This window comes from Drosophila sechellia, chromosome X (assembly GCF_004382195.2).
Source record: "Drosophila sechellia strain sech25 chromosome X, ASM438219v1, whole genome shotgun sequence".
Lineage (NCBI taxonomy): Eukaryota > Metazoa > Arthropoda > Insecta > Diptera > Drosophilidae > Drosophila > Drosophila sechellia.
This window is the reverse complement of record NC_045954.1, coordinates 6,357,767-6,384,810: the sequence shown is the minus strand read 5'-3', so window position 1 is coordinate 6,384,810 and position 27,044 is coordinate 6,357,767. Positions and strand designations below refer to the sequence as shown.

At 48.1% G+C, this 27,044-nt stretch overlaps 8 protein-coding genes across 12 annotated transcripts; 4 read left to right on the top strand and 4 right to left on the bottom strand.

The window, feature by feature from the left end:
* The first annotated feature begins 123 nt into the window (after positions 1-123).
* Positions 124-743, top strand: LOC6612229. The gene is made up of 2 exons (XM_032725652.1): positions 124-351; positions 412-743. Exons 1-2 carry the CDS (start codon positions 349-351, stop codon positions 685-687), a joined length of 279 nt encoding a protein of 92 aa, XP_032581543.1. The 5' UTR covers positions 124-348; the 3' UTR covers positions 688-743.
* LOC6612239 lies at positions 714-11,708 on the bottom strand. 3 transcript variants are annotated; one of them, XM_032725641.1, is made up of 6 exons: positions 11,092-11,708; positions 10,833-11,036; positions 10,000-10,770; positions 8,916-9,929; positions 8,745-8,852; positions 714-893 (listed from the first exon to the last, which is right to left on the bottom strand). In XM_032725641.1, exons 2-6 carry the CDS (start codon positions 10,995-10,997, stop codon positions 801-803), a joined length of 2,151 nt encoding a protein of 716 aa, XP_032581532.1. In that variant the 5' UTR covers positions 10,998-11,036; positions 11,092-11,708; the 3' UTR covers positions 714-800. The 3 variants fall into 3 exon arrangements, with proteins under 3 accessions (XP_032581532.1, XP_032581533.1, XP_032581531.1); XM_032725642.1 differs by lacking the exon at positions 714-893 and having other exon boundaries at positions 8,547-8,852; positions 10,833-11,030; positions 11,092-11,707; XM_032725640.1 differs by lacking the exon at positions 714-893 and having other exon boundaries at positions 8,547-8,852; positions 11,092-11,706.
* LOC6612237 (diphthine methyltransferase) lies at positions 6,802-7,947 on the top strand. The gene has a single exon (XM_032725647.1). It carries the CDS (start codon positions 6,820-6,822, stop codon positions 7,888-7,890), a length of 1,071 nt encoding a protein of 356 aa, XP_032581538.1. The 5' UTR covers positions 6,802-6,819; the 3' UTR covers positions 7,891-7,947.
* Positions 11,709-11,842: 134 nt separating the features above from the next.
* On the bottom strand, positions 11,843-13,681 carry LOC6612240 (probable fumarate hydratase, mitochondrial). Of its 2 annotated transcripts, XM_002036716.2 has the most exons (5): positions 13,592-13,681; positions 13,385-13,537; positions 13,110-13,313; positions 12,227-13,031; positions 11,843-12,169 (listed from the first exon to the last, which is right to left on the bottom strand). In XM_002036716.2, the coding sequence occupies exons 1-5, from the start codon at positions 13,667-13,669 to the stop codon at positions 11,910-11,912; spliced, it is 1,500 nt and encodes a 499-aa protein (XP_002036752.2). In that variant the 5' UTR covers positions 13,670-13,681; the 3' UTR covers positions 11,843-11,909. The 2 variants fall into 2 exon arrangements, with proteins under 2 accessions (XP_002036752.2, XP_032581536.1); XM_032725645.1 differs by having other exon boundaries at positions 13,385-13,681.
* On the bottom strand, positions 13,669-17,009 carry LOC6612241 (probable fumarate hydratase, mitochondrial). 2 transcript variants are annotated; one of them, XM_002036717.2, is made up of 5 exons: positions 16,833-17,009; positions 15,494-15,625; positions 15,004-15,204; positions 14,140-14,944; positions 13,669-14,067 (listed from the first exon to the last, which is right to left on the bottom strand). In XM_002036717.2, exons 1-5 carry the CDS (start codon positions 16,917-16,919, stop codon positions 13,805-13,807), a joined length of 1,488 nt encoding a protein of 495 aa, XP_002036753.1. In that variant the 5' UTR covers positions 16,920-17,009; the 3' UTR covers positions 13,669-13,804. The 2 variants fall into 2 exon arrangements, with proteins under 2 accessions (XP_002036753.1, XP_032581537.1); XM_032725646.1 differs by lacking the exon at positions 16,833-17,009 and adding an exon at positions 15,688-15,783.
* A 277-nt stretch (positions 17,010-17,286) lies between these two features.
* LOC6612242 (NADH dehydrogenase [ubiquinone] 1 beta subcomplex subunit 8, mitochondrial) lies at positions 17,287-18,190 on the top strand. Its single transcript, XM_002036718.2, has 3 exons — positions 17,287-17,473; positions 17,583-17,812; positions 17,884-18,190. Exons 1-3 carry the CDS (start codon positions 17,389-17,391, stop codon positions 18,094-18,096), a joined length of 528 nt encoding a protein of 175 aa, XP_002036754.1. The 5' UTR covers positions 17,287-17,388; the 3' UTR covers positions 18,097-18,190.
* Positions 18,191-18,275: 85 nt separating this feature from the next.
* Positions 18,276-21,065, bottom strand: LOC6612243 (DNA replication licensing factor Mcm6). Its single transcript, XM_002036719.2, has one exon. It carries the CDS (start codon positions 20,936-20,938, stop codon positions 18,485-18,487), a length of 2,454 nt encoding a protein of 817 aa, XP_002036755.1. The 5' UTR covers positions 20,939-21,065; the 3' UTR covers positions 18,276-18,484.
* A 398-nt stretch (positions 21,066-21,463) lies between these two features.
* Positions 21,464-26,782, top strand: LOC6612244 (luc7-like protein 3). The gene is made up of 5 exons (XM_002036720.2): positions 21,464-21,823; positions 21,892-22,835; positions 23,113-23,186; positions 23,283-23,853; positions 25,840-26,782. Exons 1-4 carry the CDS (start codon positions 21,722-21,724, stop codon positions 23,468-23,470), a joined length of 1,308 nt encoding a protein of 435 aa, XP_002036756.2. The 5' UTR covers positions 21,464-21,721; the 3' UTR covers positions 23,471-23,853; positions 25,840-26,782.
* Positions 26,783-27,044: the final 262 nt, after the last annotated feature.

Sequence of the window (27,044 nt, the reverse complement as noted above, 5' to 3'; positions counted from 1 at the left end):
CAAGCGTCCACGCAAGGGTCTCGTTTATTTGTACCAGTTTAAAAAGGAAAACTGCCGCTTGGAGCGGGTACAGTGAATCGAAACCTCTGCCATTCTGGACATGAAGTGGCTGCCGGCCTGGAGCCGGTCACGCTCAACTCTTTTTAAGAGTTTCTCCAGGATGCTAAGCAACTGCAGAGGCGCACGTGTTTTAGCCAAAACTATTTTTAAGCTGCCATCATCCCTGGCAGGCAATCGATAACGCATGCAACCGGCTCAGCCCTGGTGCGGTTATCGTAAGTTCTGTCAGCGCATTTTCATTCGAAGTTTGCGAATTCAGAGAAGTGAAGGAACTTGAACTGCTTAGTCATGGTAAGTACTAAACGTAGAGGTCCTGCGGACTTAATAAACTCCTGATTGTACTCCGCACAGGATACCCCACCCAATCCCAACAAGTTGTACGCCGAGGATAGCCTGGATCAGGCTACCGACAACATCGAAGAATCAAACGAGACCAATCTCAATATGTATAACGAGTTGGAGGAGCAAAAGGACCCGGAGAAGAAGATTTCGTTACTTAAAATGCGGATGAAACAGGTGAATGAAAAGTTCGACGAGAATTTGGCCAAACAGGAGGCGGTACAGGCGAAACTGCGCAAAGTGCTGGAGAAGATGAAGGATTGTAAAGATTTTGAAGAGGGTCAATAATTAATGTACCGGAGGCGTGCTTTTGATTTCATTTATAAATACATATGTAAAATATAGGTATCACACGCTTTTCCATTTGATTTTCTCAGAGTAACAAGTAGAAGGCTTTTATCCTACGCCACCACATTCTGGATCCAGTTGAGGGCGCCGCGAATGCGACGCAGGCGGGCGCGTGCCAGAAAGCTGCATATGAGCAGGTACTCCACATAGGCGCGCCTATTGCCAGACTGGCGCCCATCTGTGGACGACCCTCGCACATAATCTAGGTGGTCAGCGAAAGCAGCCACTGGAGGATCTGTAAAAGAAATCATAATTAGCTTAAAACCAAAGACAACAAGATGCGTACACATTTTTGGCACGCGATTTTTTGGCCGTGGCTCTAGGGGTGGCTCCAGGCTCTCTCGAGTTTTTGTTCGAGAGAGAAAGAGCGGAGAGCGCTACAGCTCTTTTCTACGCATACAGTGATAGCAGACAACTGTATGTGTGTACACGTATGCTCATGCATTGTAAATTTGACAAAATATGCCCTTCACCTTAGAAGTTCGTGGACTTGAAATCTATATTATTTTTTATCAATGGGCACCATGCGAAAAATTCTTGTTTTGCATTGCCCTAACGTTATTATTATTTAAATAAAGCTTAGAAATGGTAATAGACGAATCTATGTACATCACAAAATAAATTTCGAAAATGACTTTATATTAGAATACTTGTCATTAGGGTATTCAGCTTGCGACGTGAGAAAAATTATTAAGGCAGTGATTGTTGAGTGCTTGTGTCCGCACTGCGTGCCTCCAGATATGACTTTTGCAATAAACAGTTTTCATATTTTTATTTATTTTATTAATTTGTATTACTTAAATTCTTAATATTTCGGAAAACTAAGGGCACCATCTGATCTTTTTATTAATATTTGTAAAATACACATTAAAGTTTTTGAAATACTTTTAAAAATAATAAAAAACAAATGTGTATAAAAAAATTTGTTGTTGAGCATTAGTGCACAAATAAAGGTAGTGTATATATATTACACATAATTAATTATCAACATAAATATAAATATGTAAAAGGTAGCTAATTCGAGCGGCGATCTTAACAAACGAATTTAAAAAATTTTTAAATTATAATATTCATTGCTACGATATTGCTACGAAATTGGCCAAAACTTCAAATATGTAAATTCGTTTCTTCGATCAGAATTGATTTCGGCCCGAAAATCGTCTTCTAGCACAACACGCACACATATACGCGTTCTCGTCTCTTGTTTTTACTCACACAAGCAAGCAAATTTATTATATCATTTTAAATTTCTTACGCTCTCAGCGTCAGCGAGCGGAAAGAGAGCAAATTTGGCCTTCACCAAATAAGTGGCTGCATAGTGCCAAACGAATGTATGGCCGTTACGCATCTTGTTATTCTAGTGTCTTTGGTAAAGGTTATACTAGTACTTTTTAACAAATCTAGTATAACCTTTTACTCTACGAGTAACGGGTATAAAAATATTCTTATTGAGTATTGTGCTTCTAACACCTGACTTCCTGGCTAGCATGTCATCCACACTTATCTCCTCTAGCGTTTGGTGCTGCGACTGTGAAGTTTCGCACGACGTCGACAACGGCGGCAATGCGTTGTTGATGGCGCCGGAGATCTTCAATACGATTCCACATCAGCATCGTTTTAAGCTTATTATGATTTCTTTTACAGATCCTCCAGTGGCTGCTTTCGCTGACCACCTAGATTATGTGCGAGGGTCGTCCACAGATGGGCGCCAGTCTGGCAATAGGCGCGCCTATGTGGAGTACCTGCTCATATGCAGCTTTCTGGCACGCGCCCGCCTGCGTCGCATTCGCGGCGCCCTCAACTGGATCCAGAATGTGGTGGCGTAGGATAAAAGCCTTCTACTTGTTACTCTGAGAAAATCAAATGGAAAAGCGTGTGATACCTATATTTTACATATGTATTTATAAATGAAATCAAAAGCACGCCTCCGGTACATTAATTATTGACCCTCCTCAAAATCTTTACAATCCTTCATCTTCTTCAGCACTTTGCGCAGTTTCGCCTGTACTTCCTCCTGTTTGGCCAAATTCTCGTCGAGCCTTTCATTCACCTCTTTCATCCGCATTTTAAGTACCGAAATCTTCTCCTCCGGGTCCTTTTGCTCCTCCAACTCGTTATACATATTGAGATTGGTCTCGTTTAATTCTGCGATGTTGTCGGTAGCCTGATCCAGGATATCCTCGGCGTTCAACTTTTTGGGATTGGGTGGGGTATCCTGTGCGGAGTACAATCAGGAGTTTATTAAGTCCGCAGGACCTCTACGTTTAGTACTTACCATGACTAAGCAGTTCAAGTTCCTTCACTTCTCTGAATTCGCAAACTTCGAATGAAAATGCGCTGACAGAACTTACGATAACCGCACCAGGGCTGAGCCGGTTGCATGCGTTATCGATTGCCTGCCAGGGATGATGGCAGCTTAAAAATAGTTTTGGCTAAAAAAAAAAAGCGCCTCTGCAGTTGCTTAGCATCCTGGAGAAACTCGTAAAAAGAGTTGAGCGTGACCGGCTCCAGGCCGGCAGCCACTTCATGTCCAGAATGGCAGAGGTTTCGATTCACTGTACCCGCTCCAAGCGGCAGTTTTCCTTTTTAAACTGGTACAAATAAACGAGACCCTTGCGTGGACGCTTACCTGAAGTCTCTGCCGCTGGCTCACACTCATCCTTTGTACCAGGCAGAAGGAAGCGTTTTCGACCATTTAAAGTATACATTCTTAATCAGGATCAATAGCTGAGTCGATCTGGCCATGTCCGTCTGTACATATGAACGTCGAGATTTCAGGAGCTACAAGAGCTAGAATGTTGAGATTCGGCATACAGATTCTAGAGACATAGACGCAGTGCATGTTGGTCCCATGTAGCCAAGTCCACTCTAACGCCCACAAGCCTCACAAAACAGAGCCCTAAGTAGTTGCATGTATTAACTATTAATTTTTTAAATAAGCAAACAAAGTCGATTGGCAGCGATGTATTAGACAGATGGTCAGCTAGTGGCTATCGGTTATCGATGACTGATAATAGCTTTTCATAAACATGTTTACAACGCTCCACAGCGAAGATACGGAATATTCGGCGGATTCTGTGGAGTGGCTGACACACTATGATGCGGCAACGGGTTTCTTCGCATGCGGCACCTATCAGTTTTAAGCTTATTATGATTTCTTTTACAGATCCTCCAGTGGCTGCTTTCGCTGACCACCTAGATTATGTGCGAGGGTCGTCCACAGATGGGCGCCAGTCTGGCAATAGGCGCGCCTATGTGGAGTACCTGCTCATATGCAGCTTTCTGGCACGCGCCCGCCTGCGTCGCATTCGCGGCGCCCTCAACTGGATCCAGAATGTGGTGGCGTAGGATAAAAGCCTTCTACTTGTTACTCTGAGAAAATCAAATGGAAAAGCGTGTGATACCTATATTTTACATATGTATTTATAAATGAAATCAAAAGCACGCCTCCGGTACATTAATTATTGACCCTCCTCAAAATCTTTACAATCCTTCATCTTCTTCAGCACTTTGCGCAGTTTCGCCTGTACTTCCTCCTGTTTGGCCAAATTCTCGTCGAGCCTTTCATTCACCTCTTTCATCCGCATTTTAAGTACCGAAATCTTCTCCTCCGGGTCCTTTTGCTCCTCCAACTCGTTATACATATTGAGATTGGTCTCGTTTAATTCTGCGATGTTGTCGGTAGCCTGATCCAGGATATCCTCGGCGTTCAACTTTTTGGGATTGGGTGGGGTATCCTGTGCGGAGTACAATCAGGAGTTTATTAAGTCCGCAGGACCTCTACGTTTAGTACTTACCATGACTAAGCAGTTCAAGTTCCTTCACTTCTCTGAATTCGCAAACTTCGAATGAAAATGCGCTGACAGAACTTACGATAACCGCACCAGGGCTGAGCCGGTTGCATGCGTTATCGATTGCCTGCCAGGGATGATGGCAGCTTAAAAATAGTTTTGGCTAAAAAAAAAAAGCGCCTCTGCAGTTGCTTAGCATCCTGGAGAAACTCGTAAAAAGAGTTGAGCGTGACCGGCTCCAGGCCGGCAGCCACTTCATGTCCAGAATGGCAGAGGTTTCGATTCACTGTACCCGCTCCAAGCGGCAGTTTTCCTTTTTAAACTGGTACAAATAAACGAGACCCTTGCGTGGACGCTTACCTGAAGTCTCTGCCGCTGGCTCACACTCATCCTTTGTACCAGGCAGAAGGAAGCGTTTTCGACCATTTAAAGTATACATTCTTAATCAGGATCAATAGCTGAGTCGATCTGGCCATGTCCGTCTGTACATATGAACGTCGAGATTTCAGGAGCTACAAGAGCTAGAATGTTGAGATTCGGCATACAGATTCTAGAGACATAGACGCAGTGCATGTTGGTCCCATGTAGCCAAGTCCACTCTAACGCCCACAAGCCTCACAAAACAGAGCCCTAAGTAGTTGCATGTATTAACTATTAATTTTTTAAATAAGCAAACAAAGTCGATTGGCAGCGATGTATTAGACAGATGGTCAGCTAGTGGCTATCGGTTATCGATGACTGATAATAGCTTTTCATAAACATGTTTACAACGCTCCACAGCGAAGATACGGAATATTCGGCGGATTCTGTGGAGTGGCTGACACACTATGATGCGGCAACGGGTTTCTTCGCATGCGGCACCTATCAGTTTTAAGCTTATTATGATTTCTTTTACAGATCCTCCAGTGGCTGCTTTCGCTGACCACCTAGATTATGTGCGAGGGTCGTCCACAGATGGGCGCCAGTCTGGCAATAGGCGCGCCTATGTGGAGTACCTGCTCATATGCAGCTTTCTGGCACGCGCCCGCCTGCGTCGCATTCGCGGCGCCCTCAACTGGATCCAGAATGTGGTGGCGTAGGATAAAAGCCTTCTACTTGTTACTCTGAGAAAATCAAATGGAAAAGCGTGTGATACCTATATTTTACATATGTATTTATAAATGAAATCAAAAGCACGCCTCCGGTACATTAATTATTGACCCTCCTCAAAATCTTTACAATCCTTCATCTTCTTCAGCACTTTGCGCAGTTTCGCCTGTACTTCCTCCTGTTTGGCCAAATTCTCGTCGAGCCTTTCATTCACCTCTTTCATCCGCATTTTAAGTACCGAAATCTTCTCCTCCGGGTCCTTTTGCTCCTCCAACTCGTTATACATATTGAGATTGGTCTCGTTTAATTCTGCGATGTTGTCGGTAGCCTGATCCAGGATATCCTCGGCGTTCAACTTTTTGGGATTGGGTGGGGTATCCTGTGCGGAGTACAATCAGGAGTTTATTAAGTCCGCAGGACCTCTACGTTTAGTACTTACCATGACTAAGCAGTTCAAGTTCCTTCACTTCTCTGAATTCGCAAACTTCGAATGAAAATGCGCTGACAGAACTTACGATAACCGCACCAGGGCTGAGCCGGTTGCATGCGTTATCGATTGCCTGCCAGGGATGATGGCAGCTTAAAAATAGTTTTGGCTAAAAAAAAAAGCGCCTCTGCAGTTGCTTAGCATCCTGGAGAAACTCGTAAAAAGAGTTGAGCGTGACCGGCTCCAGGCCGGCAGCCACTTCATGTCCAGAATGGCAGAGGTTTCGATTCACTGTACCCGCTCCAAGCGGCAGTTTTCCTTTTTAAACTGGTACAAATAAACGAGACCCTTGCGTGGACGCTTACCTGAAGTCTCTGCCGCTGGCTCACACTCATCCTTTGTACCAGGCAGAAGGAAGCGTTTTCGACCATTTAAAGTATACATTCTTAATCAGGATCAATAGCTGAGTCGATCTGGCCATGTCCGTCTGTACATATGAACGTCGAGATTTCAGGAGCTACAAGAGCTAGAATGTTGAGATTCGGCATACAGATTCTAGAGACATAGACGCAGTGCATGTTGGTCCCATGTAGCCAAGTCCACTCTAACGCCCACAAGCCTCACAAAACAGAGCCCTAAGTAGTTGCATGTATTAACTATTAATTTTTTAAATAAGCAAACAAAGTCGATTGGCAGCGATGTATTAGACAGATGGTCAGCTAGTGGCTATCGGTTATCGATGACCGATAATAGCTTTTCATAAACATGTTTACAACGCTCCACAGCGAAGATACGGAATATTCGGCGGATTCTGTGGAGTGGCTGACACACTATGATGCGGCAACGGGTTTCTTCGCATGCGGCACCTATCAGCTGGTCCAGGAGGAGGGTGAGGCAGCGGCAGAGACTTCAGGCAAGCGTCCACGCAAGGGTCGCGTTTATTTGTACCAGTTTAAAGAGGAAAATTGCCGCCTGGAGCGGCTACAGTGCATCGAAACGTCTGCCATTCTGGACATGAAGTGGCTGCCGGCCTGGAGCAGTGAGTGTAATCCCTACCTGGCCACGGTCAACTCTTTGGGCCAACTGGAAATCTACGAGTTTCTCCAGGATGCGCAGCAACTGCACAGGCGCACGTGTTTTAGCCTGGCGGAGCAGGAGTCGCAGGAGGAAGCGCCATTGGCGCTGGCCCTAGACTGGCAACATGACGGGAAGCACATCCGACTGGCCATCTCCGATTCCAAAGGCGGCCTGAATCTATTGCGCTACTCATCACAGGGTGAGATAATCCGCGAACGGTCGTGGTTGTCCCATGGCTTTGAGGCTTGGACCTGTGCCTTCGATCGCTGGTCACCGCACCTTCTGTACAGCGGTGGCGACGATATGCTGCTCATGGCGCACGATCTGCGCACCGAGCAGCGTGCGTGGACCAACCGGGCGCACATGGCTGGAGTCACTTGTCTGCTAAGTCATCCGCGGCACGAAAACCATCTGCTCACGGGTAGCTATGATGAGCAGCTGCGTCTCTTCGACACCAGATCGATGAAGCGATCACTGGCGGAACTGGACTTGAGCGGAGGCATCTGGAGGCTGAAGCCGCATCCTGGCCAGCCCGATATCATCCTGGCCGCCTGCATGTACACCAACTTTAGCGTGGTGCAGCTGGATGTCGCGGCAACTGGCCTGAGTTTACTGGGCGCCTATGAGGAGCACAAGAGCATCTGCTACGGCGCCGATTGGGCACCATGGCAAAACAAGGACGATGCGTCCTTGACCATGGCCACTTGCTCCTTTTATGATCACACGTTGTGTGTGAGTCGTGTGGATATAAGCAAATGAATTCGTTCTTTGTAGGTTATATTATGTTTTGCAACTAAAATCTAAACGAAAACAAAACATTTGCTGGCTTAGTTTTTCATTTATCGATAGTTTGTATAATAGTTTGGGGGAAAACAGAATTATTCAGGGCATTTGGGATGTCCTAAGTTTTTAAACTGCCATTATCCCTGGCACGCAATCGATAACCCATGCAATCGGCTCAGCCCTGGTTCGTTTATCGTAGGTTCTGTCACCGCATTTACTTTGATTAATTCGAAGTTTTCAAATTCAGAGAAGTGAAGGAACTTGAACTGCTTAGTCATGGTAAGTACTAAACGTAGAGGTCCTGCGGACTTAATAAACTCCTGATTGTACTCCGCACAGGATACCCCACCCACTCCCAAAAAGTTGGACGCTGAGGATATCCTGGATCAGGCTACCGACAACATCGCAGAATTAAACGAGACCAATCTCAATATGCATAACGAGCTGGAGGAGCAAAAGGCCTCGGAGGAGATTTCGGTACTTAAAATGCGGATGAAGCAAGTGAATGAAAAGCTCGAGAAGAATTTGGCCAACCAGAAGGCGCTGTACGCGAAAATTTGTGGGTTGCTGGAGAAGATGAAGGATTATGAAGATTTTGGGGAGGGTCAATAATTATTGTACCGGAGGCGTGCTTTTGGCGTTAATTTTGATTTCATTTATAAATACATATGTAAAATATAGGTATCACACGCTTTTCCATTTGATTTTCTCAGAGTAACAAGTAGAAGGCTTTTATCCTACGCCACCACATTCTGGATCCAGTTGAGGGCACCGCGAATGCGACGCAGGCGTGCGCGTGCCAGAAAGCTGCATATGAGCAGGTACTCCACATAGGCGCGCCTATTGCCAGAGCTGGCCGCTGGCATCAATCCGGCGCCCATCTGTGGACGACCCTCGCACATAATCTTGGTGGTCAGCGAAAGCAGCCACTGGAGGATCTGTAAAAGAAATCATAATTAGCTTAAAACGATGCTGATGTGGTATCGTATGGTGCGACTCACCTCCGGACTGTTGGGCATGCCGCCCGCCTTAAGCCAATTGGACGGAGCCCAGAGGAACAGCTGCACTACATTTGCTGCAATATCCGGACTGACCCGCTTGGACGGGTTGGGATTGAGGATGTTGTAGACCAGCTGTTGCAGCAGCGGCGGGCAGGTATCGCTCATTGGCGGCAGTTGGTCCTGCCGGTAATCGCTGTTCCTCAGCGAAAGCGTCATCTCACCGCGTTCGCGCGCCAGCCCACCACTGTTCGAATAGAACGGATTGCGATTGCCAAAGATCTCGTAGGCCAGGGCACCGCAGGCCCACAGATCTGCCTTGCCGTAATTAAGTACGGCAAACGGACCGGGCATCGTATTGAAGATCTCCGGCGCCATCAACGCCGCATTGCCGCCCTTGTCGACGTCTTGCGAAACGTACGGCAGGCGCAGGCCATGCACCTTGTCCGCCAGACAGCAGCCAAAGTCGGAGAGCACCAGCACCGGAGCCGCATCGACCTGCAGTTCGATAAGCACATTATCGGACTTTAGGTCACGGTGGGCAACGCCGTGACGACTCAAATGGTTGACAGCCTCGAGCATTTGGGCCAGCAGCAGGATGCGGTTGCGCGTGCTCAGATCCTGGCTATCGAGCAAGCCGCGAAGACTGTGATCGTAGCGTTTCATCAGCAGATACAGCGACATATTTCGGCCATAGCCCTGCGGATTGATGCGTTGCGGCTGCGCCACCGGATACAGGAGATGTCCATCGGGAAAGTTGCGCACCTCGTCGCAAAAGAAGCCAAACATACAGACAATGTTGGGATGCGGTGGCAGGTGAACGGTTTGATTCTGGAGCAAACGTTCCCACTCATCGGAGGCCTCATTCATGCCGCGCTGGCGGGCCGGTACCGTCTCCTTGTACATGGCACGCAGGATGGACAGGGCGTTGCTCTGGATGTCGTAGTTGAACATCATTTTGAGTGCCAGTGGATAGCTGTCCACAGAGCTGTTGATGTTTGAATTCGCTGGCGAAGTCTGCAAGTTAAAGCAAAGACGTGGAGTCAAGTTGCCATGCAGATTTAAATTTACATGTGTATGTATTTACCACATTGAAGGCACTGCTGTTTGGCTCCTGGTCCTGTTGCTGCTGTTGCTCCTGGTGCTGCTGGTCCTGTTCCCTCGCCTGGGCGCCCACGAAATCACTGGCCGCCGATGGCTGACTGTAGTGGAAGACGTTGTCCACAGAGCCGCCAAAGTTGTGAACAAAGCGCGACATGTTCTGCAGGGGAGACATCATCTCGTGGGTACTCCAGCTATTCGGCGCAAAGGCTGGCGTTGCCTGCGGCGGCGGAGACGACGCATCGGGATGCAGGGGTGCACCATCCGAGGCACCATCCTTCTTGAAACCCGCTGCATAGACGACAGCGGCACAACCTTTGGCTATGGGCGGACCGATTTCCAAGTCATCGATGCTGAACTTGCTGTCTAGCGTATCGGAGATCTCGTCGTGATTCCAGGCGTTCTGCAGCCGGCTGGCTGCCTCCCGAATCTCCCAGCACACGCCCTCCAGTTCATCCTCCTTGCTGAGCACACCCGACCCGGAGGCCAGACTAACGCCAATCAGGGCGAAGAAGGGCGCTGAATCGCCAAAGAATAGCTTGCGGGTCGCGCGCTGGCGAAGATCCTCCGAGTAGGTGGTGGTCACCCGGCTGAGGATGTTGTCGATGAACAATTTGCGCGCATGCTGGCCCACTCGGAAGAGTCCACTGCTGCTGGTGGGGCTACTGGCGCTGCCATTAAACGGCGACCCCGCGGGGGAGTTGATGGTGCGGGGCACTACATTGACCACCAATTTGGCCGCCTGCTGGGGCGTTGTCTGGCGAAGATTGGATGCGGGTTAATTGGACGTGCCTTGATCATCCGGTTAGCTTTACTTACCCGTACCACATTGGCGGCGGTGGAGGGTAGGGGAAAGCCTCGCTTGCTTCTTGTCTTCAATTGATTCTGGTCCAAAATGTTGGCGTGTATATCACGTTTACAATAGCTGCGCAAAATGTAGCGACCATGTTTGATCAGTCGCACGGTCAGCAGTCTCACAGACATCTTTCGGCCCACAAAGACCTCGGCTCCAAGTGCCTGCAACTGAATGAAGCCCCTAAAACGGTCTGCCATCTATTGATTCCATTTAAATCCTTACCTATTTTTTAAGATTTGTAGTGATCAACTCTTGCTGCTGCTTCTTCTTCTTCACCGCCAATGTTGCTCATGTGTGCGATCGATAGCGCCGATAGATAACCAAACAGCTGCTGTCGTTTGGGTTCGGCTCGGTTCGTTTCGATTCGATTGTTTTGTTTTTGCGTCGCAAATAAATGTTCTGTTTGTGGTGGTGGTTGTGGTGTAGCTGCAGGGCGAAGTGTGGGGCGGCGGTGGCAGAACTACAAGGCAAAATCGTCGAATCGAAAGGGTTTATTTTTGCAATAATTTGCCAAAGATATATCGCCTTTTTCGATATCTGTGTGGGCTAGACTGATTTTGGGCTATTTTCAACTGAACAAAACGGTTAATTTACGACCTCCAACTTGCCTGGCTGACAATTTTAATCTATGCGCCTACTTTAACGTTTCGTTTCGATTCGATTTGGTCGTTAGATAATCGTTGGCCAGCTGGATCTTTTTTGTCTCGGAAAATGGGCACCGCAATAAAAACTTGTTTAAACGCTCGCTTGGTTTAAATTTCGCTATAAAAAAAATAGCTAAATGTACAAGAATTTACGATAAAAACAAAGAATAATTTAGAAACAGCAAGGCGCCAGTGTGACCACACTTACGGTATATCTTCAGAATCGATAATGACTATAGCGTAGTGTGGTCTCGAACCATTTGGTGAATTCAAAACTAAAAACCGTTATTCTCGTGCCGTAAATTCAAAAATTAAAATAATCTATTGAATATCCTGGCACACACATAAATTTATTACATGAAACTAACACAAAATCTTTAATAACCGAATAGCGAATCACTTCGGTCCCAGCATCTCCTTGGGATTGACCCACTCTTTGAACTGCTCCTCGGTAATCCCGGTCTTCAGTGCCTCTTCCTTCAAGGTCGTCTTATTCTTGTGCGCCGTCTTGGCGATCAGGGCGGCCTTGTCATAGCCAATGTGCGGATTCAGGGCGGTCACCAGCATCAAGGACTCGTTCATGATCTTGTCAATCCTCTCCTTGTTAGCCTGCAGCCCCTCCACACAGTTCTTGCTGAAGGTCATGCTGCCATCAGCTGGGAGCAGAAGGTTATGTTATGTTCTTGAACTTGGAAAACACTTTTCCGACTCACCCAACAAGCGAATGGAGCGCAGCACATTGGACACGACCAGGGGCTTGAATACATTCAGCTCGAAGTGCCCATTGGAGCCGCCGATGGTCACCGCCACCTGGTTACCCATCACCTGGGCACACAGCATGGTCATCGATTCGCACTGCGTGGGATTCACCTTGCCGGGCATGATGGAGCTACCGGGCTCGTTCTCCGGCAGCATTAGTTCGCCCAGGCCGCAACGCGGACCCGATCCCAGCAGTCGGATATCGTTGGCGATCTTCATCAGGCTGACGGCGATCGTGTTGAGCACACCATGCACCTCCACCATGGCATCGCGGGCAGCCAGTGCCTCGAACTTATTGGGCGCCGACACGAAGGGCAAGCAGGTGAGCTCCGAAATGCGCTTGGCCACCTTCTCAGCGAATCCCTTGCGTGTGTTCAGACCCGTACCCACGGCAGTGCCGCCCAGAGCCAGCTCATAAACGCGCGGCAGACAGCCCTTGATCCTCTCCAGACCGTTGGTCAACTGCTGTGTGTAGCCGCTGAACTCCTGGCCCAAGGTCAGCGGTACTGCGTCCATCAAGTGGGTGCGTCCGATCTTGATGATGTCCTTGAACTCATCCGACTTGGACTTTAGGGCATCCCTCAAGTGTGTAACCGCCGGAACAAGCCGCTCGTTCAGCTCCATGCCCACCGATATGTGGATGGCGGTGGGGAAGGTGTCGTTGGAGCTCTGCGACTTGTTCACATGATCGTTGGGATGCACCGGCTTCTTGCTGCCCAGTTCGCCGCCCATCATCTTAATGGCCGCATTGCTGATCACCTAGAAGGGTTGCAAATGGAATGGTGCAGGAGAAGCATCCAGCTATATACATTTCATGTTACCCGTATCCAATCTTACCTCGTTGGTGTTCATATTCGTCTGGGTGCCCGAACCGGTTTGCCAGATGACCAATGGGAAGTGACCCTGCTTGTATAGCTTCCCGGAAATGACATCGTCGCACGCGCAGGACACTGCATCCGACACCTTGCCATCTAGTCCGTAATCCTTGTTGACCTCGGCACAGGCCTTCTTCAGTATGCCCATGGCCTGGATCACCGGCATCTGCGGGCAGTAGGGGATTAAATGGCTATAGCAGAGCTCTTGGTAGATGCCGGAATATGTAGGTTGCCTACCGGCATACGCTCGCCTATGTCGCCAATGGGAAAATTCAGCTTGGAGCGCATCGTCTGAGCTCCGTACAGCTTGTCCGCCGGCACCTTTAGCTCCCCGAAGGTGTCCTTCTCCGTGCGGAACTTGCTCTTGCCGCCCTTTTCGCCCTTGTCACACTGCAAAGATGCCCCTTGTTGCATGAGTAGCCAGCGCCCATGGTGCGTACTTACATCCTTGGCACGGAGGCCACTGCAAACCACCCAGAGATTGCGCCTAGCCAAGTGCAGACCATTGATTTGCTTCAGCATTTTCAATTATTATTGTTCTGTGTTTCCGAGCGATTCATATACAACAAAACGATCTGATCTAGAAAATCACACTGCGATTCCGATGACAGCGATGGTTGAATGATGGGTTTCGTCGTCGGCCTACTTGGCTCAACTTCACTTGGGTCCCAGCATCTGTTCGGGTCGCACCCAGTCGTTGAACTGCTGCTCCGTAAGGTAGCCCAGATTGATGGCCTCCTCCTTGAGCGTGGTGCCATTCTTGTGCGCCGTCTTCGCGATCTTCGCCGCCTTGTCGTAACCAATGTGCGGATTCAGGGCGGTCACCAGCATGAGCGACTCGTTCATGATCTTGGCAATGTTCTCGCGGTTCGCCTGGATGCCATTCACACAGTTGGCAGTGAAGGTCCTGCTGCCATCAGCTGCAAAAAGGAAAAGATTCGATTGATTTGGCAGGCCCAACAGCGGGGTAGTAGGTAATCGTCATAGCTTACACAATAGCCGAATGGAGCGCAGCACATTGGACACGATCAGGGGCTTGAATACATTCAGCTCGAAGTGGCCATTGGAGCCACCGATGGTCACCGCCACCTGATTGCCCATCACCTGGGCGGAGAGCATTGTCAGCGACTCGCACTGCGTGGGATTCACCTTGCCGGGCATGATGGAGCTGCCGGGCTCGTTCTCCGGCAGCGAAAGCTCGCCCAAACCGCAACGCGGCCCGGAGCCAAGGAAACGAATATCGTTGGCGATCTTCATCAGGCTGACGGCGATCGTGTTGAGGACACCATGCACCTCCACCATGGCATCGCGGGCAGCCAGTGCCTCGAACTTGTTGGGCGCGGTGACGAAGGGCAGGCTGGTCAGCTCGGCGATCTTCGCAGCACACTTCTCGGCGAATCCCTTGCGTGTGTTAAGACCCGTTCCCACGGCAGTGCCGCCCAGAGCCAGCTCATAAACGCGCGGCAGACAGGCATCGATGCGCTCCTGGGCGTAGGCCAACTGCTGGGCATAGCCGCTGAACTCCTGGCCCAGCGTCAATGGCACCGCATCCATCGTGTGGGTGCGTCCGATCTTGATGATGTCCTTGAACTCCTCCGACTTGGCACGCAGCGCATCGTGCAGCGTCTTAATCGCCGGCTTGAGGTTGTTGTTCAGCTCCAGCGCCACCGAGATGTGAATGGCGGTGGGGAAGGTATCGTTGGAGCTCTGCGACTTGTTCACATGATCGTTGGGATGCACGGGCGTCTTGGAGCCCAGTTTGCCGCCCAGCAGCTCAATGGCACGATTGCTGATCACCTGCGAGTTGGGAGTTAGAAAAGATCATACAAATGAGACAAGTGACCGCTCATGCCCACCTCATTCACATTCATGTTGCTCTGTGTGCCCGAGCCCGTCTGCCAGATGACCAGCGGGAAGTGGTCGTCGTACAGCTTGCCGGAGATGACATCGTCGGCCGCCTTCGAGATCGCCTCACTCACCTTGCTGTCCAGCCCGAACTCCTTGTTAACCTCGGCGGCGGCCTTCTTCAGGATGCCCATGGCCTGCACCACGGGTTTCTGGCGGGGATTAACGAGAGTTTTAGCTGCTTTAAATGCGTTTACTTGAATGTTATGTTAATGAAGTAAATACATTTTTTAGACTCTGAATTACATTGAACAAACTAATAGAACTAGCATTCACTATTTGTTCTGCTTTCCGTAATAGAAGCTTAATTTAAGCCATAATTTACATAGTAATTAGCTAGACCTTGCTGCTTTTTGAACCTTCAATGCTGACTTTTAAATACTTTCGAAAGATTTTCGTGGGAATTACATACGTACGTGGAGGCAGTGAAGCACTACTTACGGGCATCCGTTCGGTGGCTCCGCCGATGGGGAAATTGATCTGGGAACGCATCGTCTGGGCGCCATAGTACTTATCCGCAGGCACCTTCAGTTCGCCGAAGGTGTCGCTCTCCACACGAAACTCCTGGGAGGCCTGTCGATGCGAATGAAACCGATAAGAGTGGCGACAATATCAGTAAGTAAACAGGGGCAGACCATTTCAGATGCGGATGGCAGATAGTAAGTAAGTTGAGACTATGGAAATCAGAGTGAACAAATCAGAGGACGACCACTCGACGACGGCTGCTGCTCGAAGTTAACTGAAGCGTGCTCGGGCATTGAAAGGCGGAGGCGATAAGCTATGGAATCAAATCAAAAAGCCGAGTGTACAGCGAACAGATTCTTGAAAGAGCGCTCCCAACGAGCGAACTGCCGCGGAATTGGTGGAGGTGTAAAAGAGGGAATTCAATGCCGAGCATCGGGTGCTGAATATGAAAGACCAAACTTCGCATGGGGTGCGCACAGCACGGGGCACAAAAGTAGTGCGAGCATCTCAAACTATGCATGTGCATATGTATGTATACTTCAGTTGGCAATAGTTGCAATATTATTAGTATATATTATCACTTCTATAAAAACAGACTCATCCGAACTTTGTATTTCTAGTGCTATTCATGTGACCAGCGCTGTTTCTTGGATTTATGGGTGGAATTTACGCCGGACTGTAGCTACTATCTAGTGCTTTATATTCATATGTTTTATATGCAGCATTATCTGAATAATCGGGAGTGTATTACAGTGGTCGGCATTCATCTAGTACCATATATAATTAACCGGTTTTAATTCAACTGCCGAAAAAACAAAAACAAACAAGAATTCGCTGACTAGCACAATTTCTTGAATTACAACTCGTTTCGCGAGTTTATGATTCTCTCTTTTCCCTGTTTTTTTCAACGCTGTGAGTTTGTTTTGTTTTCAATCATGTGATTTGAGTGCGAAATAGAAATAAAATACGTGTGCGAAAATTGAGTGAAAAAATCAATGCGACGGCTTCCAATTGGAGCCGCGCGCCAATTGGAGTTGGTCCACAAGTGGTCGCAGTGGTGTGCCAATTGGAACCTCCGTTCCAGCGTCTGGAAGTCGCTCGCTTCCACCTTCCATTGTGTAATGATTACGAAACGCCGGCATTTGTGCACTTTTCATTGGCATTTCTGCCCGCCGCGCCTTGTTTACAATCAAAATAACACTTTTTGGAGTTATTAGCTGCTGCATGGGCGAATCTAGCATTACATAAGGCACAATATTTTTGCCATCTCGCTGCGAAATAAATATCCAATTTGCACAGCACTTGCAATCCTTACCAGACGCAAACTTCCAATGGCTGCCCAGGGTTTCGTCATTTGTTGAACGCCGCGAAGCGTGGAGCGCTGCAATAACGGTAGCACCATGTCTACGCTTATTCCTTAGTCGGTAATTAATAAATAAGTTTGCAAGCAAGTGATCTTTCACGGACGAGCCCACCACAACAACACCAACATCAAAAAAACAACAAAAGCACCTCAATGCGCGGGTGAGAGCTATCGGGCCATCGATTGCTCTTATCGACTTTGTACCGAGTTATGCCTATGCTCATAAAGATTGAGAAGCAAAAATCCTAAATATTTTGAAGAAACACTTAGTTACCTTAGTACTGTATAATTATTATTCCATAGCTTACAAATTTAAAATCTGTTGATAGTCATTTTTGTTTTTTTGAAACTACAACTATTGGTCGCCACAACTATCGATAGCAGACGGCTGCGGCACTGTAGCCTATCGTTTGTGTGCCATCCGCAGGCGAACAGCTGTTTTTTCGGGAATCGTAACTTCTTGGGAACTTTTTTTTAAAACTTCTTTTTTAGTGGAAACGAGCCTGCAATGTCGGCGTTTGTGAAAACCGTGTGCCTGGCCCAAAAGCTGTGCGCCGCCAATCCCGCCGTGGCTCGCCAGGCGATCCGCAGCAGTAAGTGTGAATCGGGGCTGCGCTGGCAACCGTGCAACCTGCCCCACTGTTTTGTTTACGTAACTTTTGCATGCACCGAATGGCTACAAACTCGCCATTTCCGTTCTAGTGGCTGGCTGGAACAAGGACTACAAGCCGGGTCCGTATCCACAGACGGAGAAGGAGCGGCTGGCGGCGGCTAAGAAGTACTATCTGCTGCCCGAGGAGTACAAGCCGTATGCTGACGACGGTCTGGGCTACGGAGATTATCCCAAAGTGGGCGGCGGTCTGGGTGTGGAGGCCAAGGACTCATACTATCCCTGGGACTATCCGGAGCACAAGCGCAACCAACACGAGCCCGTAAGCCCGAACAGCACCAGCTAGCAGCAGCTGCATGAAAAGAGTCAAACCCTGATGCATTTCCATTGCAGATTTCGGCGGATCATGATTTGTACAGCGAGGATCGCTGGTCGCAGGCCGAACCGCTGCGCTACAGCAACGCGTACTACTTTGCCTGCTTCCTGGGCGTGATGTCCGGCTGCCTGGCCCTCTACTACTGGCTGGATGACAAGAAGATGTACCGCCCCGTGGCCGCCAAGCAATATCCCAGCCCTGGCGTCAAGCACTACACCTTCGAGAAGTAGATTGTATCACGCCCTCGATCGCTCTGCGCGCCTCGTTTTTATTTCATAGGCAATTAATCAACGCATCTATACAATTAAAATGAATGGAAACCAAGCTAAAACATGGATTTGCTATCATTTTGACTGCGCATGGTGGGTCGCATTTTCCATTCCCTTCTCAATGAGCGACACAAACGAAATGAATGTTGAGATGAACGTTTATTTCGGTGAAAACATGAATGATTTGGAACGTAACTGAACCAAGAAATCCTTAATGGGTTTCAATAATGTCTCTAAACTCTAAACTTACTGCTAAATGCATCGTTTGGGTGAGCAAAAAAAAGCAAGACGCGGAAACAGAAACTTAACTAGCTAGATTTAGGGCATAGTAGCTGTTGACCGGCTGGGATCACTCCACAACGTAGTTGGGATGCACCACCAGCAGGGGATCTTCCTCCTCCACTAAATCCTTTTGTGCCGGGATCCTCGGCTTCAGCGTGGATGTCTTGAGCGGAATAATGACCTGATCGTGATAGATGAGGCGATCGATCAGCTTTTCGATGAGGTTTTTGCGCGAGATTAGCTCATCCTCGGATTCGATTTGGTCCGCCACCTGCTCCAGATACCAGGTGACCACATTGCTGCGCTTGATGCCCGTATCGTTGCCCTCCACCTCGCAGCGTGCCTCCTCGGCGCGCATGTGCAGCACCAGCATGGTGGACAGATTCTTGTAGTCCTCGAACGAAAGCGTGAACTTCTTCTTCTGCACGGCGCCGCTGCCGGAGGTGTCCATACCATTGTTCTCATCCACATTGGCCGCTGCTCCATTGTTCTCCATGTCGATGTCCTGCTGAATGCCATCGTCCATGTCCAGACCCTCGTCGTCATCCAAATGAATGTCCGGTTGCTCCACGCGAATGATGGACTTGTTGAGCAAACGGAAGGCCTCCTTGACGTGTCGCTCCAGCACGCGATTCGAGCACTCCAGCTTGGCCATGGCCTCGCTCAGTCGAATCATGGACTCCAGCTGCCGCACCGTTATCCTCCAGGTGCTCCTGCCCGACGTGCCCGTATCGCGCTGCCTCAAATGGCCGTAGTTCTCGACCAGCATGTGTCCGGCCTCCTGGCTGATTACCGGCTTAAATTGCCGCGCAAATGTCACGTAGCGAAGGACATCTTCGCGCGTATATGCCCGCTCCACGGACTCCTCGATGTTCGAGTGCAGATCAACGATCTTGCGAGCAATGGCATAGTCCACCACCTCATTGCATTCGTCCACGAGGATGAAGAACAGATCGAAACGCGACATAATCGGTGCCGATAGCTGAATGTTCTGCTGCAGACTCTTGGAGCGATCGTAGCGCCCATTAATGGGATTGGCGGCGGCCAGAATCGATGTGCGCGCATTGAGTGTGGCTCGTACGCCGGCGCGTGCAATCGATATAGTCTGCTGCTCCATCGCCTCGTGAATGGCCACCTGGTCGCGCTGATCCATCTTATCGAACTCGTCAATGCAGCAAATGCCATTGTCGGCCAACATGAGGGCGCCCGCCTCGATGACAAAGTCAAAGGACTCCTCGTCGCGCACAACCGCAGCGGTTAAGCCCGCTGCCGAGGATGCCTTGCCAGAGGTGTAGATCGCACGCGGCGAGAAGTCGGATACCTGCTTGAGGAACTGCGACTTGGCCGTGCTGGGATCGCCCACGATGCACACATTGATGTCGCCACGAAGCGATGTCTTTTCGGTGGTGGTCTTTGCAACGCCACCGAATTGCTGCAGAAGAATGCCCCGCTTGACCTCATCGTTGCCGTAGATCGAGGGAAAGAGGCTGCTAATTAAATTCTGGTAGAGATTGCGATCCTTGGACATCTCGTAGATCTTGTGCCACTCGGCATCTGTCATCTGCTTCTTCATATCCTCGGCTGTCACCTCCGACATGGGCAGATCGGTGCCGCCAAAACGTGCTGTCGTTGCCTGAACACTGCAGGCGAGGAAGGCCATCCGATAGTTGAGCTCCCGCATGCCCAGGGCTTTCAGGCCAGTGACGCCATCCATGCCCTCACCAGGCTTGTGGCGCGAACCATTCTCCGCTCGTGTGCCCACTCCGGCCAGGACACTCACATCGGGCACTACGATCAGAGTGCCCGTGAAATCATAGCGATCGCCAGCCTGAACTGTCTCCACCAGCTCCGAACGCAGGATAATCTCCACCGCGCGGGGAATACAGCCACGCGGCAGCTCGGCTTGCGTCTCCTGGATGCGAATCTTTTGAAAGTCCAAGAACAGACTCTTCTCCACATCCAGCATGAAACGCTTGCGATTGGAGCACACGGGATTGCGACAAATGGTGGGATTGGTGAACTTGAACTGCTGCTCTACGTTCCGAATCTCCGTCTGGCAATCGAGGCACATGAAGACGCCGGAAACGAGCTCAGGATGGACGGGATGGGTGCGCACCACCTGGCCGGAGATGCGGATGAGGGTGCCGATCTTGGAGGTGGTCAGATCGCGAACCTTGTGACGCGTCGGCACCTCTGTGAAGGCCACATAGCAATCCTTCTGGGTCTTCAGTCCAATCCGGTCCTTCACGTAGTTCGAAACGGATTGGCAGAGGAACGAATAGATGTGGTAGTACTCCTCGATGATGGCGGTAGCCAGATTCTGATCGTATTTCTCCACATCCTCGAAGCTGACCTCCAGGGTGCAGCGATCCGGGGATTCCAAGCTGGCTGCTGGGCGCGTGTACTTGATCTCGCCATCCTCCTTGAATTCCTCGAGGAAATCCTGGAACAACTTCTGGGCTCGAATGCCCACCTCGTCTTTCACGCGCAGCTGGCCAACCTGAGCATCTGCCACATCCATTTTGGGTCACTTCTTGCTTCAAACTGGTGAAATGCGCGCTAAATTCCGAGATTGCTTTCGTTTCTTGCGAATGTTTACAGCTGCGTGCTTTGCTAGTTTTTGGCGCCTTTTTCTGACAGTTGCTTGGGGGTGGCAACGCCTGTGCGCAGGGATGCCAGCTATTCAAGAGCAAAGGTAAACATATCTTACGGTCACCTTAATTAATTAAAATATATATTTTCTTAAATTGCTGAAAAGCTTATTCAAATTCCTTGCCCTTGCTAAGCTAAGCCACAAGTAGTTTTCGAATCTTTTGAATAAATCAATTAGTCCAAAAGTTGATTGAGGTACGTTGTTTTAATAACTTATTCTGATAACTTAAGAATCTGAGAGGTGAATGAGTCATTTTTCACTAGTAAAGTATTACAGCATTCAAATTAATCTTTTAGTAAACTATTGTTATTTCATGAGTTTATCATGAAATATAGTACGTTTTTAAGACCGATAGTTCGCCCACGCATGTCGCAGAACGCTATGTACCGATAGACTTATTCCGATATAATCGATACCACGCGAATTTCGTGAAATAATTTTATTGATTCTATTTTGGCTAATTTTTTGGCTAAACAGCAGGAGCACAGCGTTGCACGTGTGTTCACCTGTCCGCCGGCACCGTCCTGGCCATAGAAGTCGGTGCGGTACCACTGGATTCATTGGATACACTGGCACCACTGTGGACCACTTTGGACCACCACCGCCAGCTTCGGAGTTTTGCCCCCTCCATTTGCGAAGGAGCCCCGGAAAATGGTGGACGCCGCCCGGCAGATGCTCGACGAGCTGATGGGCAGGAATCGCAACCTGCATCCCTCGGAGGCTGGCGCCAAGGTCAATTGGGAGGACCCGGAGGTGAGTCGGACAGGATGTGGCGCGCCAAAGAGCCCCCTCCAAAATAATGGGTTTTTTTTTTATCGCAGTTCTGCCAGTTCTACAACGTTAAGTTCTGTCCGCACGATCTATTCATAAATACACGCGCAGATCTGGGTCCCTGTGCCCGCATCCACGACGAGGAAGCCCGACATCTCTACGAGGATGCTCGACCCTCGCAGCGGAAGCGCCAGTACGAGGATGAGTTCCTGCGCTTTTGCAATGTTATGCTGCACGATGTGGATCGAAAGATCCAGAAGGGTAAACAGCGTTTGCTGCTAATGCAAAGAGATCAGCCCAATGTACCGGCACCACTGAGCAGACACCAGGAGCAGCTGGCGAATCTGACGGCCAGGATCAATAAGCTGCTCTCGGAGGCAGAGGAAGCCGGCATTCGGGGCGACGTGGACCAGGCCCAGGATCTGATGACCCTGTGCGAGGAGCTCAAGGAGGAGAAGGAGCAGTTGGTACAGCAATACGAGGCCAATCACAAGGCCATCAACAGCATCAGCCTGACCAAGTCAGCGGAGGACGAGCTGCATCAGCAGCCGCGCAGCAGTCCGGTCACAAATCCCAGCGAAGAAGCTGCAACCACTCCTCTTCCAGCCGCCACCACGCCAGATGAAGCGCCGGATGCAGCTCCAAGTTCCGCAACAGCAGCTGTTACACCAACTGACGATGCCGGCGAAGCAACTGGTGCAGCCAGCGAGGACAAAACGTCGGAAAGAACCGATAGCAAGGCGGCTGGCTGGTCGCATGACGCCATGCCCGAGAAACAGATGAAGGTGTGCGAGATCTGTGGCGCGTTCCTGATTGTCGGCGATGCACAGCAGCGGATCGAGGACCATTTGATGGGCAAACAGCATCTGGGCTACTCCAAACTGCGCAACGCAGTCGCCGAGATCAACGAGGCGCGACAAAAGGAGCGCGAGCAGGAGGAACGACGTCGGCGGGAGGGCCGAGTGCAGCGCTTCCACTCCTACGACAGCAGGCGGTAAGGTCTCGACAAACCCTGTATCCTATATGCACCTGGCAAAAGATCGAAAAACAAAAATACGCTCGTTCTCAAAAAAAAAAACAAAAAAAAATTGGCTGAATGCCCTCAATGTGACTATGAGTAATGCTGTTCGATTACTTTGAGTTTATTTCATCACTTGGTTACTGCGCGTAAACAATGTTCTATATTATTGTTATATTATTCCTATAAACAATGTTCTATTATTTTGATCTTATATCTAATCTGAGCATTTCCCATTTTTTTAATCATTTAGAGAGCCACGCAATGAGTACCGCGAGCGAAGTCGCGACTATGTTCAGAATCGCCAGCCCTCGGATCGACGTCACCGTAAGTTGCCCCCAGATTCGTTTTGGAGACCGGGGTTGCGCTTGCACTTGCACACGGCACTAGAACGCTTATTGAACTACCGTATTTCCATTCCAGATCACCATAAGTCGCACCACAACTCCCATCACTCGTACTCGCGCAGTGGAGGAGGTGGCGGTGGTTTAGGAGTTGGTGGCGGAGGAGGAGGTGGTGGCAGCAGTCGGAGCAACAGGAGCCACCATAATCACTACCGCCATGACAGCCGCGAGCGACATTGCCGCAGTCGGAGTCGCAGTCGCTACTAGAGACCAAAAAAAAAAAAAAAAAGCGGAAAACAATAGAAACCAAGTGAATAGCAAACCAAGAACACAAGTAAATAATCCGAAAGTCAGGAGCAGTTCCAGTTCCCAAAGCCCCATACCGCAAGTGTACAACTAAATATGATCAAGTTCAACACGAACACAATCTCTCGCCCATCTGCGATCTTCAGTCTTCGTCTTATGTGTTCGCAAATCCGCAATTCGCAATCCGTAAGCACCAGCTGCCGTGGCCACGGGCGGCAGCATCGAGGTATCCCAATAAAAAAAAAAATCATTAACACAATTTCAAAAAAAAAAAAAATAATAATATGTATCAGAAAACAGTTAGATAAAACAGTATCTGAGCTGGCAGTAACAATTGAGCTGAGGTGAGTCCAATTCTTAATAAGCCCGTAAAAAAATAACACTCGGGCGACATTTTGCCCCTTCACGTTCTGTAGACATACTCTTTTTCGTACCATTACTCTACTCTCGTATATACGATCCATATATCTGTGTACACAGATATACACACGCGTGTCCCCTCAATGTGTGTGTACCCAGTTGGGTTGAGATCCAGGCGAGGATTTCACCAAGGTCCACCAGTACTTCGAAACGGACAGACGGACCTACGTCCTTTTGATTGAAATATGTTAAACTCTTTTAGTTTTTCAAGCACCACAGGCACTTTTACCCTAACGTTGTAGTATTCAATTTTGTGCAGGATTGCTTTTAAAGTTTGTAGCTTCAACAGTTTTCTTTTTGCCCAAGTAATATACTCAATAGTTATCTGTTAATGGAGGGAGTTGCAGAATGAATATAGGGTTCATTCAGGTTCACGGTTTATGGTTCAGTCTTAAAATTAGTTCACTATGAAATATAAAAGCAAGACTTCGCCAAGCGCTGTGTGAATTTGACTACTATATACATATATATATGGTATTTATAATGACCAAAAGATAGGCTGGGGATTAGGGCGATACGAAGCGTTCACTGGACGTTTCCCTTGCAATTGTGAGTGGGACATTGACTGAAACAGGTATTTACCAAGCCTTACTCTTATCTCTATGCGCTTAACTAACCCAACAGATACAGATCCGCATTCCCTGCCATCCCTGCATTCCCCTCCGCACATCCAACCCATCATTTCCAAGACACAAGAACACAGGCACATCATGAACCATAAAATACGAACCACAAACGATAAATGTATGTACATATATATAGTAGTATCTATATAGCGACTTTGAGAGACAATCGTACTGCATGCGATATTGACTTGGCCACTGTGTTCCTGGGTCACTTCTTGACGATGGAATGGGTTTCGGGGTCTCCAGTGGAGGTATGTAGTCTTGGTGCCTTGTGAGCCGAAGAACGGCAGAAAGAGACGGACTGAGGGTGAGAGAAAGAGAGAGGAGCTTCTGATGTGAGACAGATTCACAGGTACATTTGATAAATCGATGAAAACCTAACCAAGCGATTAGTCCATTCCAAGGATTCAAGGATTCTTCTGGATTTTACAAATTTTATATGTTTATGATATGATAATGAATATATTTGAAATACACAAGTTTATAAGAAACTTATTCTATGAGCCTTGGAAAGCTAAACTTGGAAAAGGATCGTCGGCTTGCCGTGAAAACTCTACATATTGCAGTTATTTTTTTTTTTGTAATCCCTAACTCATTGTTGTGGTTTTCTGCCCCCTCCCATCCTTCCCCTGCACTATACTCTATTTTTTAAGCTTGAAAAAAAAAAAAAAAAAAAAACTAACCCCAGCGAACTCTTCAAGTCAAGATTCCAAGACACCCACGAAAAATCACGAGGTAATTGAATTGCTAAATCGAATTAAATTCTTATCAATCAAATACAATACAATGCAAAATGAAGAAGCACAAGCATAGGCAGTGATCAGAGGGAGACAGCAAACAGTGCAAAGACAGAGAGGGCGAGAGAGTTCGAGTCCCCAAACCCATACACATGTATGTATGTTCATGTTCCCCCCTCCTCTTCACCAACAGGTAAATTGCGACTGACCTAGACCCTTTAAAAATAATAATACTGATATTTGTTATCGATCTCGATTACGTCGAATTTTGTGATGTGACGCGATCAGCCGTAGGCTGCATCTCTGTCCAAAACCAATCGAATTCCCCCGTAGCTTTATGTTTTGTACTGTTCGTGCCACACCACCTAAGATATAATGTTCAGTATATAAGTAAACCCCACACTCAGATGAACTCTGAATACGTATCCGTATCTATATACACGATCAGCTCGAAATTAGTCTAAGATCCGCTATCCACGTTTAACCGCCCTGAACTTTTGGTCTGGCTCACTTGACTCACACTTTCCTTTCTGCAAACGTATTCCAGAAGCCGCCAACCGAGGAATGGAGCCCGAAAGTGTTGAAAACAATGCGAGGGATATATATATATATATATAGAGAGAGAGAGGAAGATATATATGGAAGATATACATAAGTCTATAGATAAAGAAGAAGAACCAACCAGGTAACTTCTATGCCACACCTCCCCACATAAATGTTTCTTCACGACAGACATGGCGAAATCCGAGATCCGAGATCCGTGAACCGCACTCCTCGATCCATAATACGCAATCCGGAAATCAACGAAGGATCACTTTTCAGTGATCACAGAATGAGAGAGAGACAGAGTGCTAGAGAACGCTGAGAGAGAGAGAGAGAGAGAGAGACACTCGTGTAGAACTGTATTAGGCATAATACAAAACGAGGTGAATTTCCATTTCTCTCAACTACTTATAACTATATTATATACATATATCTATAACTATACCCATTACTTCCACCCATCCTTGGATCAAAATTAATATTGCATTGAAATCGCCGGGTTGTCAGTTAACGAAAAATACTATGGAGCAATTTGAACCGTACATATATATATATATATATATATGGTCGCTTTAGTTTTGTGTCCGCGTAGGATAAGCTCCTTCTTTCTTCCCCTTCCCTGCAAGGGACACACCTCTTCCTTGCCAGCATCCCAGATCCCACCCACTAACCCAACACTCCACATTCTTATTGTTTACCCACAATCACGTAGCAAATTAATCAATTGAATTGAGTTAGCATCGGGCAAACAGAGTTAAGGAACATTTACGAAGGCAGATTTAAGTATATAGTGTAACCAATCAATAAAACTTGATCGATCGTCTTTAGTCATGTAAAGATGTTTTTAATTACGAATTACGATATGAGTAAGGATAAACACATTCTATTGAGAGACTCGCAATAATTTTCTAATAAAGATCAAACTAAATCCCGAATAAAACCTCCAATCCGTTGTTTTCTTTGCAAATCGGTACAAATGTAGTGACGAAGCGCACGAGCGGAAGTGTAAAATCATTAACGACGGTCAAAAAAAAAATTGGAAGCAGTGCATTTACATATACAAGAAAGTGTTTACACACTGAGAAATATTCAACTTATTACACAGTGTGTAAACAGTTTCTTGAAATACTGTATGTTTTAGGTGCGTTTGTCACTAGTTGTTTTTGCTACGAAAAACTCCGAACGGAGAAGGCGTTGAGTTGAGTGTCA

Bases quoted from the DNA above. Each gene is read 5' to 3' on its own strand.
- LOC6612237 (XM_032725647.1), top strand. From the start codon at position 6,820: ATGTTTACAACGCTCCACAGCGAAGATACGGAATATTCGGCGGATTCT.
- LOC6612241 (XM_002036717.2), bottom strand. From the start codon at position 16,919: ATGGTGCTACCGTTATTGCAGCGCTCCACGCTTCGCGGCGTTCAACAA. The intron at 15,205-15,493 runs GTAAGTAGTGCT...AATCCCCGCCAG, and splicing joins GAGCCACCGAACGGATGCCC to AAACCCGTGGTGCAGGCCAT. The intron at 14,068-14,139 runs GTAAGCTATGAC...TCCTTTTTGCAG, and splicing joins GCGCTCCATTCGGCTATTGT to CTGATGGCAGCAGGACCTTC.
- LOC6612243 (XM_002036719.2), bottom strand. From the start codon at position 20,938: ATGGATGTGGCAGATGCTCAGGTTGGCCAGCTGCGCGTGAAAGACGAG.
- LOC6612242 (XM_002036718.2), top strand. From the start codon at position 17,389: ATGTCGGCGTTTGTGAAAACCGTGTGCCTGGCCCAAAAGCTGTGCGCC. The intron at 17,474-17,582 runs GTAAGTGTGAAT...TTTCCGTTCTAG, and splicing joins TCGCCAGGCGATCCGCAGCA to TGGCTGGCTGGAACAAGGAC. The intron at 17,813-17,883 runs GTAAGCCCGAAC...TTTCCATTGCAG, and splicing joins AGCGCAACCAACACGAGCCC to ATTTCGGCGGATCATGATTT.
- LOC6612244 (XM_002036720.2), top strand. From the start codon at position 21,722: ATGGTGGACGCCGCCCGGCAGATGCTCGACGAGCTGATGGGCAGGAAT. The intron at 21,824-21,891 runs GTGAGTCGGACA...TTTTTATCGCAG, and splicing joins TCAATTGGGAGGACCCGGAG to TTCTGCCAGTTCTACAACGT. The intron at 22,836-23,112 runs GTAAGGTCTCGA...TTAATCATTTAG, and splicing joins CACTCCTACGACAGCAGGCG to AGAGCCACGCAATGAGTACC.
- LOC6612240 (XM_032725645.1), bottom strand. From the start codon at position 13,669: ATGCTGAAGCAAATCAATGGTCTGCACTTGGCTAGGCGCAATCTCTGG. The intron at 13,314-13,384 runs GTAGGCAACCTA...TACTGCCCGCAG, and splicing joins ACATAGGCGAGCGTATGCCG to ATGCCGGTGATCCAGGCCAT. The intron at 12,170-12,226 runs GTGAGTCGGAAA...TTCTGCTCCCAG, and splicing joins GCGCTCCATTCGCTTGTTGG to CTGATGGCAGCATGACCTTC.
- LOC6612239 (XM_032725641.1), bottom strand. From the start codon at position 10,997: ATGTCTGTGAGACTGCTGACCGTGCGACTGATCAAACATGGTCGCTAC. The intron at 8,853-8,915 runs GTGAGTCGCACC...TTTCTTTTACAG, and splicing joins GCATGCCCAACAGTCCGGAG to ATCCTCCAGTGGCTGCTTTC. The intron at 894-8,744 runs GTGGAGTACCTG...AGGCGCGCCTAT, and splicing joins CTGGCAATAGGCGCGCCTAT to GTGGAGTACCTGCTCATATG.